Genomic DNA, 12,252 nt, shown 5'->3' with positions numbered 1-12,252 from the left:
AGTGATGGCAGGGTGTAGTATCTGGTACATCCGTGAGCCTGATGTGAGGACTCTGGCTATGCCCGCCATGTCTAGTGTCTGCTCTGCCCTCCTCTGAATATATGTTGTATGTCAATCTCTGATGGCCTGGACCTCTCGTCTGTGTCTCTGAGAGGCCCTGGAGCGATATCCTGGTAGTCGTGGTCGCCGCCTAGCTCTGGCCTCCTCAGCTTGTATCAAAGTCATCCCCGGATGTGTGGATGGCTGGGGCTGCATGGATACTCTAGTCTGGAAGTAGTCTGTAAGGTGTGTCTGCCTGTCCGATCCTCCACCTTCCCCCGTCTGGAGGGCTCTATCTCTATGCTGGTGCATCTTCACCAAGAGTCTCCCAAGTAGTCTCTGATCTAATGATGTCATCATTGTCTGTAATGAGACCTCTGGCCTGTCAAATAGAGTGGGGTACCGTTATATGATCTCCGCATAGTGAGGGCATCTGCATAAGAAGTGGCTCTCACACTCTACCTCCTGCCTGCATAATCTGCATATCGTGGCCTCGCGTGGGACCTGTGCTGCTCTGTCGCTCTCAATCTCAAGCTGGTGGGATGATACTCTGACTGTCCGATGGCTACCCTCATGCCATGTGGTAGATATTTATCCATGTAGTGGGGCCTCTGTATGAACCTATCCTCTGTGAGCATAAGGAAATGATCTCTGTAATATGCCATCTTCGTGGCCAATGGCCGCGAAGGTGTGAGCCAAGTCTACTCTGCATACCTCTGTATGAGCTCATATCTGACAACTGTGTTCCTCTCAGTGTGTGAGAGGGCCTGGCGTGGTGCATTTGGATCATACTATGAGGGAGGCAATCTGTCCATAGAGTAGCCCTATGTCTGAAGCCATCTAGTCACACTCGCGTACCATGATCTCTCATCCCTAGAGTCTGCTAGCCCGCAAGAGGCCTCAAGAGCAAGGTGAGGTAGTCTATCTGCCCTCATGTCTCGCAGCCTGTGGAGGTATCCCACTGTCTGAAATAGCGCCTCCACTACCATGGGTGGGGCACCGAACTCTGCTCTCACAATATTATGTGGGACTGATGGTTTGCTCCAGATCATCCGGGCAAGCAGCAATATCTGTGGCCTCTCGAGTCTGCTCCAAGCCTGCTCTGATAATCCTGGGGTCCACACTGGGGCAGCGTATAGAAGAGCTGGTGTCAAATAGCCAGCTCTTCGTGCGGGGCTCCTGGAAATGTGTCTGATGGCATCCCCTCTCGAGTATGGCTAGAGCTGCATACGCTCGTGTGGTGCGATCTCGGGCTGCCTGTGCCATAGAGAAGCGGCCAGTCCTGGCTATAAAGGTGATGCCCAAGTATACATATGACTCTACTATCTCAATCTGGCTGCCCTCAAAAGGAAAAATTGATCTCCTCCGAACAATGCCTGATGTGTGGAATATCAAAACCTTGGTCTTGCCAAGGTTCACTATCACTCCTCTCTGTGTATAGAATAAGTCTAGAGCCTGTATGTGGAGCTGGAGATCCTCCTGTGACTCTGCGAGTAAAATAATGTCATCAACATATAGCATAATGTGTACTTGAGTGCCTGATAGGTCGGCGCCAGCTCCTCTCTGTCGGATGTAGGCCTCCATCTCATCTATGTACAGACCAAATAGAGTAGGGGAGAGTGGACACCCCTGTGTCACCCCGATGGTGCTAGTGATGCTATCTGATAGTCCTCGTGGGCATCTGACCCTGCCTGACACTCTCGCGTACAAAGCATATATAGCCCATATCATGTCCGGGGGTATCCCAAGCGATATGAGTCGCTGTAGTAGTCTCTCTCTGGGGACTGTGTCAAAGGCATTGCGGAAGTCCACAAAGCAACAGTAGAGGCGTCTCCCTCGGCTCCGTGACTGCTCTATCAGGCATCTGAGAGTGAAGATGTGGTCCACAGTAGAGAATGTGCGTCTGAAGCCTGCCTGTCCGGAGGCGCGTAGCCCCTCGGTCTCTTCATATCTGCTCAACTCTGACTCTAAAACTGCTCCATAAATCTTGGCCATCATATGACCAATCATGATAGTCTTGTAGTTGGCTGGATCCATGCAGTCTCTAGCCTTACGTAAAGGCACAATAGTATGCATAGTCCAGCTCTCTGGAAATCCCTCTGCCAATGCCCTGTTGAACAGGTGTGCAATCAATGGAGCCAAAGTGTGTATAGCGTATATAAAATGCTCACCTTGAAGCTCGGTGTGGTCCGCGGCGCGGCAGTGCTGTAGACTCTGAATGCCTCGTCTCACCATGTCTATGGTAAAGAGAGTGGGAGCTGTAGGTCGGGGAGCCACCGGGTGTGCAAGGGGGGGGCTGAGCCGGCACCTAATAGTGTCTCTTCATATGCATGCCATACCGCTAGGTCCTCTATAGGCATGGGTGGGGTCCGTTGTCTCATATCTCTCCAAGAGATTGCTGCCTCTCGACTCTGAAGTGTATGGTACACATCCCCTCACTGTGTCTCCTCAAAGGCTCTCCTCTAACGTCCAGTAAGAGTACCCATCTGTCGGTGCATCTGTCTCTCAGATATCTGCCGAGTAATATGTTGTGCCCTAAGCCTCTGATATAGCCGTCTACACTCATTATCATACCATCTATTCTTGGGCATCGTCCCAGATCGTGATGTGTCGCTAGAGTGCATGGTCGAGAGAGAGAGAGAGAGAGAGAGAGAGAGAGATCGAGAGATCTGAGAAAGGCTCTCCATGATGATGTGGGAGCTGTACGGACAACTTGCGTTTTACGGAACGTAAGCCACGTGGCAACAAAGTGCAGTCCAGCCCATAGGACGCAAGATTTTGGACGAGATGCTTTTAAACTTGGTGCTTTTCATGTAATTGCTTTTGTATAGGCCAAGGGCCTTTAAATACGTGTTGTGGGCTCTCTCTTTGGTAGTCTACGCGTGGGAGATGCAAAGCAAAGCCACAAAGTTGTACCTTGTTGAAGCATGATAAAGAAGTACCGAAAGGGGTGCCATCGTTTGGGGTCATTGCAGTCTGGGAGTGGAACTCCACCTCTTCGTGTCTCGTGTGGATTCTCTCTCTTTGAGTTCAGTTGTTTTGAAGTGATAAACGACTATTAAAGTCTGTTCTTTAGTTGGCACGTGGTGCCCATCCCGCTACAGTGATATCAAAACTTCAATCGTGTTCTTTTCTGAAAGCATACAGGATGATCACGGTGTAGACAGCCTTGTCTGACCACACCTCTTCCTAGAGGCCCTTCACAGCATAGACTATTGAGTCTGGCTTTTCCCCTCATCTTGGATTACCCTACCTATTGACAGGACACCATTCGGTGGTGGTCTATGTGGTCTCTCGGTGACTGCTGCAGCTTACGGTAGCTTCTACAGTGCAGACTGTTTAGTTTGGTTTTCCTTGTTTCGGAGGACGATTACGGCGCAGATCGCCACATCTAGCCTTCCTGGAGTTTTACACAGTTAGCCACCTAGCCACCATGGGTTACAGGTTCATGCATTGACAGGCTTCCAGTCATTCTCATGACGGTTCTTGGGCTTTCCCATCTTCTCTAGACGGTTTGACTATAGACACCATAGGTCCTATTGGGCAGGACACTTGCGGGTCTGTTGGCACTTCTCTCGCGACAAGGAGTTGTTTTCACACTCAGTTCAGGACCTTCACGCAGTATCTTCGCCCTGTATCGGCGGAGTACATCAGTTTGCTACATTGCTTGTGACGGCACTTTAACATGGAGATCTCTCGGAGACTGTTGTAGACATCGCAATAGACATCTTCATCATTTGCCTCACATCTTCGGCTTCACGCAGTTTGTTCAGCATCAGGTACGCAAAAAGATGATTCTTAATTACAGAAGTGATAGCCAAAGCAGATACAAACTGGACAGATTCCCCTTTAAGCTTTACATCCAGGATGTGAGTTTTGCCCCTATGTTGAAGCGTGATCTTTTTGTTGAAGACATCCAACACTCCATGTATAACGCAGCTTTCCAATGATAGAGGTAACACACTCTGAGTGGCCAAGAATGCCAACCTTGCCTCTGCTGTGTACCCCATCTCTTCAGCTTGATGCCCATCTTAATGGCCAATTTTGGTGAGATAAAGCTTGCTTTAGCACCTTGATCAAAGAAGATAAGTGTTGTCTGATCTCTGACTTTACCCCACGCTCTGCATAGCATCTAAACTTGGCCTGTCACCCACCATATCTGGCACTAGACCTGCCGTGGGTTTAGGCTTCTTGCCTTTCCGGTCCTCTTAATCCTCTTAGTCAGCAGGCCTCCTCCTTTGGGGAGAATCTGCAGCAAAATGGCCAGGTTGCTCGCATATAAAGTATTTGTTCTCAACCATTAAAGCCTTCTTCTCCTCGAATGACTTGCACACAAAAGGCTTCCTTTTCTTTTCTTGGCACGTCCTCAGACGTCTCGGCTGAGTCCTTGCCTTTGTTTGCCTTTTTTAACCCCTAGGATGCTTCAGGAGTCACTTTCGCAACGGGCTTCTTTGCTGATTTTTTTTTTTGCTGACCCCCTTTCACGTTGCTTCAAAACCCATTGTCCTCTCCCTTCAACAAGGCAAGACCAGTGTTGGCAACTTCCATAAGCTGAGTGAGAGTAGCCACTCTGCTCTTTGTACAGTAATCTCGAAGCCCTTAAGGCGGCCCACAACAATACTTCTCAATCTACTCTGTCAATGGCACAAACCTATAGGAGATTACTGAGAGCAACACTTTACAAAACCTCCGATCGTACTCCTGGAGGCTCTTGCAAGTAGCCGCAGTGATTTGGTGCCAATCCGTCATGACATCGGCTTCAAATTCATTTGACAGCCACGCAGATGCAAACATTTGATTGAAGTATACCCATGTGGCGGGTGCCTGTCCTTGCATCAACAGTGTTGTCCACCAAGAAAGTGGTAGCTTTCCTAACCTTGGAGGCCTCTGTAAAATTCCCCCCTGCATAGGGTGTATCAAAGTGTTGGAGGAAAGTAAGAGCCTTTGCTTTATCCTCAAAGCCGCTGAAAGTATCAAACTTTACAGTTGCACCACCTTCTTTGTAGGCTTTTGGCTTTTCCAATGCTCCCAAATTGTCACAGGGAAGCGTTTGCAGCATGGGCACTGTAATAGGGATCATCGGTGCCCCTTGGCGGTTGACATTTTGCGTCATTGGTGCCATATGTGGCTGCTGGTCGGAAAAATCAGCCATGCCAAAATTGCCCTGTGGCACCCCAAACTTGCCCTGATTGCACTGAAACCCTTGTTGCATGCCTATGTTACCATACATGGGGTTTGGCATCATGCCCGGCATACCCCCAAACACTGTTCCTGGCATATATTGCTGGTTTCCAGGTGCATAACCAGCCATGCTCTGAAACAATGATCCACCCCCAAAATACCCAGGATGTACCGTGGGTGGTGGAAAAACTCATCATTGCATAGCTTGGAAACCGGTTCCCTGTCAATTTAATGCAACATGCAGACTCTGACAGGTGGTTGGCTGAATTGGTAAAGCCTGTGGAAGAGGCATCCTACCAACCTGTTCATGGATAGAAAGAACTTGTCTTGGAGCCCTACCTGACTCCACAACATGTGAGTGCTCCCCGCCCTGCTGAGATGCACAAGGGACCTGGGCTTGAGCCTCAACGGGCTCTACTGCATGAGACGGTTGCCTTGTCTGTTGTGGCATTGGCGGCGCTTGCAGATATTCCATAAACCTAGGATTCTGGACCGACCGAGAGAACACATTCGTAACAGCAACCGTGTCTTGAACGCATCCTCGTTTAGTTGTTTAGTCATAAACCCTTGACCTTGTGGAGCATTCACATCAATAAAAGGTACAGACAGGGATGGCTGTGAACTCTCACCAACCTCGAACAGTGGAGGAGAAACAACTTGTCTGTCCTGTGAAGAGGAGCCCTCTTCCCTGGCGTCGTTTTTCCTGTCAGCCATAGTGTAATTCCAAGTTCTTGTACTCTCTGTCTTCGCCGCAAACCAACCAAGGCTCACTCTTTAAGGAAAAAGTGATTCTATCCCGGCGACGGAACCATGAAACCGGCCCGTATGGCGGTAGACTTTAGCTTTCACCCGATTCTTTACTTCATAATTTTACTTGAATTCTACGACACTGAAACTTCACAAAAGAACCTGTAACTGGAATTAACACTTAAACAAAGCACGGCTTGGCAGCTAGAGCGCTACCAAGCAGACAATGACACCCTTTAGACCCCAAAGACTGGCGCCCCTTTTGGTATTTCGTTATTCTTATAAAACTTGGGAGAAAACCTGCAAGTTTCTACGAGTTGTCCCACTTTTACCGGGCTGAAAATGGCCCATGCCAAAGGTGACTTTCCCGGCACATATAAACACTTTCCCAAACCTGACAAGAGTCTGTAGCACGTTGAATTTTGTGTTTTCTGCCCCGAAAATGCACCCGATCACCCGTACAGTGATCCCAACACTTCCCCGAAGGTCTTGGGATATTAGGGTCAAAACCCTAAACTTGCAAAAATACACAGCAGGCTGTAATTTACTGTTTTGGGCTCCGTTTTCTGTGCCGGTCGCATCCGCAGCAAGCCCTCAAGCTCCCGCACTGTACCTATGCAAGAGCTCTTGCCTCGGTGTTGGAATTAGGGTTGCCACACACAGCTTGGAGAAGACGAAGAAAGCTCAAGGCACACAATAGAGAGTGTATTACTTAGTGTGCAATGGAAAGATAGATAGCCCTAGAGTGATGGGCGTATATACAATGCACGGGGGAAAAAACCTCCTAAAGAGGGAAAAAATGCCCTGGCGGTCCTAGTGTGTTCACACACATCACTACCACATGTATATGGTAACAAATCCCCCCTGGAGTGATGCGGTGAACGAGAGCTGGCACATGAGTAAAGGGAAGTAAGTGCCATGCCCTGAGGACATGATCAGTCCACAAAGGGGAGTAAGCCCAAAGCCTTGCGGAAAGCTTCGAGCTTCTCTCGTGATAATGCCTTTGTGAAAAGATCTGCAAGGTTGTCCTGTGTTGGCACATAAGCCAAGCTGATCTCTCCTGCTGAGAGCCTCTCCCTGACATAGTGCACCTCAATGTGCTTTGTGCGAGCATGAAAAACTGGGTTCCTTGCAACTGCCAATGCGCTCTAATTGTCAATGGAGATAGTGTTGGCAGTGTCTTGTCCAACACCCAAATCAGGCATAAGGCGTCTGAGCCATACACACTCAATCGTAGCTGTGAAGACTGCCCTGTAGTCATGTTGCATCATGTAAGCCCACATAGGGTAATTGTCCCCATCCAACATGTCCTCAGCAGCAAACATCTTGAACACATCTGTGTTGTTGTCAACCATGGAAGATGCCTGCACCTGATATGAAAACTGCCCGAAATGAGGAGAAACTGAGTGAGACTAGCACGTGCTATATAGCACAACCCGCAATAGACTGTATAGGACCTGTTATGCAAAAAACGGCACTGACAGAAATTTTGCACTAAATGACAAAATTGCCTGTGCAGACCTATCTGTAGTGGAAACGGAGGCCGAAATGAGCCCGAATCAAAAATCTGAGCAGACAAAGCTCTACGAGCAATCCCAAAATTTTTGTCGATCTGCGAACACTCGCCAAAGCTCACTGAAATCGGAGAAAGTGAGCAGGCGTGTGCTAGAGCTACTGGCAACTAAGCTTGGGAGGACGCAACCTACTCTGATACCAATTGTTGGAATTAGGGTTGCAGGAAAACACACAACTTGGAGAAGACGAAGGAAGCTCAAGGCACACAATAGAGAGTGTATTACTTAGTGTGCAGTGGAAAGATAGATAGCCCTAGAGTGATGGGCGTATATACAATGCACGGGGAGAAAAACCTCCTAAAGAGGGAAAAAAATGCCCCGGCGGTCCTAGTGTGTTCACACACATCACTACCACGTGTATATACCTACAAATGAAAAGCCCTTGAGTGGGGGCATCACGTTTCTGTATTCGAAGGGGGAGAGAGATGCACGAGAGCGGAATCATCGTGCTACATAGAGCAAGGGAGAAGACAAGCTTCCCAATAAAGCTGTGATCACGTGCACCCACTACTCACACACACACTGTAGTCACTTAATAAGTCAAATCAGCCTCCTCTCTCATTTTGGGCGCCCCCTCTTCTTGCTGGACTGGGAAAATTGCTCTGGAGCCGTCATGTGTCCAATTTGCCTCTTTTGAGTTAATTTCCTAGTACTTAGGGACTTATAACGTGTAGCGAGGGGCCTAAATGACTTTGAACTGAGCCTAGACACCCTTTTACTGCTCGGATCCCACTGCCGACTGGCCCGACCATCTCATGGCGACTTGCCCTTCCCGACTGCGGATGAAACTCTTGGCCGTCAGCCGTTTCACACTGGCCCACACAATGTCTGGCCATTTGTGACTTAAAAAAGAGGGTTCCCAAAATTAAATAAAAACAAGGGAAAGAAACCAACAACTAAGGTTAGTGGTTGCCACAGCCTCGTGACACTACACATTTCTACAGCACTCTCTCAAGCTAAAAGGAATCACTAAAAGGAACCATTATTCAAGCTAAAAAGGAATCACTAATGCAAGGAAAAGAAGTAAAGGATTGTGAAAGTGTAAAACCTAGATCTTCACCATTTCAATTCCGCTGCACCTGACACATCAAGCTGGTGATTGCATATGCCATACCACAAGTTGGGATGATCATGTGGACTCTTAATCATTGCATGCCTGTCTCGCATTCGGCATCACATCTTATCTATGGATATCTGTCCACACCGATTCTTTGAATGGTTCGATGACGACGAGGCATCTTTAATGTCCTTCTTGAGCCACTAGAATGGTTGTACATATGCAGAGTGACTCCTTTAATGTCCTTGAGCCAGTAGAATGGTTGCACATCTGCAGAGTGACACTTGGGGGGTTGTGCGACTTTTTGCAGCACACCCCATGGATTTTGACAGAGAATCCGATCAGTCATCCTACCTATAGTTTTGCAAGATGAAGAACTTCGAGCTCCAACAATTGTTCTTCTTCGAGCAATCGGGTCCTAAACTGCAGTAATCGACTTGTGAAGAAATTTTTTGCTTTTGGAAGAAGAAGGTTTTAATAGAACTTGCTTTTTGAGAGAGTTGTTTTGGAGAAAGTGCCTTGTGGTAGAAGGTTTTGGAGAATGACAATAGAAAGAGAAGATGAACAAGCAAAGTTCGTTTTTAACCTAAAAAGCCCCCAAAACATGCTTTTTTATGTCGCAGAGACCTCTAAAAGTCTCTTCAACGAATGAATATTTGGATGTGTGTCAAAAGTCATAGTTGGTCTTCACTGCGAGGCCTACACATTGATGCCAACAGATTTTGATCCTGACAATTTCAAAAAGATTAGGGTTTTCAGCAGCGAATTAGGTTTTTTGCAGAAAAAATGAATGTGATAAAAAGGGATTGGCAGACCTCTTGACAAGTTGCAATATTTTTTTTTAATGGATTGTCAAAGGGAGTGGCAGAATCTCTTGGTTTGTGCACGCAGAAAAGGTGCAACTAGCAAAGACTTTTCGACAAGGTATGGAATTTTGACACAATACATCTGTTGATGTGTGTAATGGATTCAAGCAAAAGTCAGCTAGTGAGCTCCTTGACAGGTTTGGGAAGGAGCTAAGATGAGTTTGAGCAGCTGTTTATAAGCTCTAGGAAGCAAACATTTAAGTGGAATGTGTTCTGGTCTTCTTGTTTGTGTAGGTGTTTTGCATGTTGTTGAAAGCTCTCATAACAAAAAAAATTGGTCATTATGTTCTCTCCATGATAGTCTTAATGTTCATTAACCGATCGTTACCTGTAAACCAAAATTTTTGTGTAGTGGGTGTTCTTGTCATTGTGTATGCCTTGAAGTGAAGAGAGCTTGATAAACAGGGACTGTCAATATACATCCTAGTCTACTTCCATTATACCGGGGGGCTGCACCGGTGCAAAGGGCAATCGAGGTACGAACATGCGCTTTTGTTTGCTTTATCCACTGGTGCTGCAGCTCTGGCCATTTGTAGTCATCAAATCCACTGCTTGTAGGATGGTGCTTGTGAAACAGGCGTAACAGTAGCATTCACTGTCCGGGCCTTGGATGCAGGGCCCATTATCACATCCAAAGCAATGCGTATAGATGATGACATTAAGGTCTGTTGTTTGTAACAAAAACGTTAAACAAGTAGCTAGCAACACTCTCTTGGACTAAGTCGTTAATGTGTCTAGGCTCCTGAGCTACTTCACCAGCTTTTTCAAGAAGGTATGTTCTTGCTCTTTTTGTGTGTATGTAATGTTATGCGCATTGTTCTCGTTTGTGAAACATGCATTAGTATTTGTGGTGGTCTGTATTATGACAAAGTCTGTACATTCTTCTTTTTTGGGATTTGGCGAAGGCGACTCACGTTGTGGGCTTTCAGCATTTCTTCTCTTTCAGGTGTGCATCTTTTATTGAGAGAACTACCATCTATTTTGAATGGAACTGCAGCACAACATGCACAAGAGCAAGATCATGCAAGGGTTACACATGCACCGAAGGTACCAAAGTGGGGCTCATGTGTCCTGTGTATATGTGGTCTAAGTTGCTGAATAATTTTATTTGTCAAATGTTTGGAGCTCAGGTTACGGTGGATGAAGCATGGCTTAATTTTGGTCAACCTGCTATAGTACTCCATAACAAGGTATCTATGGGCCATGGCTAACCATGGCTAGGTTGTGATTCATATTCAAACCATAATGAGCTGCCAAAGCACAAATGCTATAAAATGGTAGTTGTACGATAAGTGGGAGCAAAAGTCTCATCAAAATCAACGCCCTTCTCTTGAGCATAAGCCTTTGCCACAAGTCTAGCTTTATAGTGATCAACACTGTCATTAGGTTTGCTTCTCAATTTGGAAGCCCACTTGCCACCAATTGCCTTTTTACAAAGGGGCAGGTCACATTAAGAAGATGTGCCCGTCGTAATCAGATCGAATTACAGCCGACCAGATGCTTGAATTTTGTGCTTGGTTTACCCGTAAATGATAATACCAGCCTCTCAGCTTGGTTACTTAAGCAATGGTTGATCCATTGTGGGCTTGCCAATAGGTTCGTGCATTTGCAGAATGGCCTGGGACCAAAGCAAAGTTTCAAGCCACGAACGCATCAGGAGAAGTTACTCAAGAGCTGGACTTGAAGATTTTAACAACAAAACCTCGTATTGACATTAGTGCTGAGGGTAGTAGTGACCATGATAAACATTTAGTGCGGCAAGAAAAATCCTCGTTGCTTGTGATTTGCGGAGGTGACTCAATCCTAGAGGTAATTCAAGTTAGTCTATTTGTGGAAAATGCAATACATACAAGCCTAATCATTCGCTGAATTCTGTTACAGATCTTGGAGCTGCAACCCCCAGGAAAGAGGATAATGAGTGCAAAAGATTTCATCAATGGTTTACGAGGTCAAAAACTGAGAGTTGCAGTTTAAAGTAAATGTCACAACCAATCATCGAGATTATGGTGGCTGTGTGCTTTTTCCTAATCTCATAATGAGGGGCTCGTTCTTCATACACATACTGAGATCAATGGATGTGAAAAGAGACATTGAGCTGGTGTAAACAGATACAGAGTAATTGACATACAGCTCATCATTTACCATACAAAGAGAAAGGGGTACAAATTTTTGAGGCCAATTTTTTAGTTTGTAAATGGGTCCCTTCATTGAAGATCCTCATGACTTTTTTTCCAAACTTTTTATTTTAAGAGACTTATTATAGTTTGTAGATGGTCGCTTCATCAGAGCCCAAGACTTCCCTACTTACTTTTTGTCTTAAAATGCTATTGTGAATCTTCACCTTGTTTTTTTTCCGGGCAAGAATATGGATTGCTTCTCTGTAGTCCATCACGTCCTCTAGCTATAGATACCTAAATGCATCATATAGTTTCTTACATGCACCACATCTACTTGCTTAGAGGGAACTCAACAAAGCTAACTTGTGTTTATGTCTAGGTGTTTGCAAAGCTCATACTCAGCTACCTACATTGCATGTCTGTATCTTGCTAAAAAGATACCATTTTCCTATCAGCAACAGTGAGACATGATGCGCCATACATAAAATAACCCAAAAATCTTGTGCTCTATTGGTTTCCACTCTTACAGCACAATGAAGGCTTGAAATTCAAGACCACTAATGAGCCTACTTTACTAGAATAATGGTCACTAATATGGAAGCTAAGCTATCATGAGGAAAAAGCATCCAAATTGCTAGAACACCTAGCATCTAAATCCGGTTCAACCCGCT

At 46.1% G+C, this 12,252-nt stretch overlaps 1 protein-coding gene across 3 annotated transcripts in view; it reads left to right on the top strand.

Moving 5' to 3' along the window:
* PDE194 (formyltransferase) overlaps positions 1 to 11,735 on the top strand; it is an 84,856-nt gene extending 73,121 nt beyond the window's left edge. Inside the window, exons 6-13 of one of the 3 annotated variants that reach the window (XR_015190198.1) lie at positions 9,457 to 9,522; positions 9,870 to 9,940; positions 10,023 to 10,127; positions 10,203 to 10,236; positions 10,411 to 10,511; positions 10,595 to 10,654; positions 11,077 to 11,273; positions 11,346 to 11,735. Coding sequence is in view for 2 of the 3 variants with exons in the window: in XM_086528693.1 (XP_086384819.1) it covers positions 9,457 to 9,522; positions 9,870 to 9,940; positions 10,023 to 10,127; positions 10,203 to 10,236; positions 10,411 to 10,511; positions 10,595 to 10,654; positions 11,061 to 11,273; positions 11,346 to 11,438 (743 nt within the window). In the remaining variant the exon portion in view is untranslated. Of the gene's footprint in view, positions 1 to 9,456; positions 9,523 to 9,869; positions 9,941 to 10,022; positions 10,128 to 10,202; positions 10,237 to 10,410; positions 10,512 to 10,594; positions 10,655 to 11,060; positions 11,274 to 11,345 lie in introns of all 3 variants that reach the window. The other 2 variants (XM_086528693.1, XM_086528694.1) reach the window with 2 other exon arrangements.
* The last annotated feature ends 517 nt before the right edge of the window (positions 11,736 to 12,252 follow it).

The sequence above is a fragment of the Adiantum capillus-veneris genome, chromosome 14, assembly GCF_014529385.1.
Source record: "Adiantum capillus-veneris isolate H3 chromosome 14, ASM1452938v2, whole genome shotgun sequence".
Classification (NCBI taxonomy): domain Eukaryota; kingdom Viridiplantae; phylum Streptophyta; class Polypodiopsida; order Polypodiales; family Pteridaceae; genus Adiantum; species Adiantum capillus-veneris.
The sequence above is the reverse complement of the archived record's forward strand: the minus strand, read 5'-3'. Positions and strand labels throughout refer to the sequence as shown.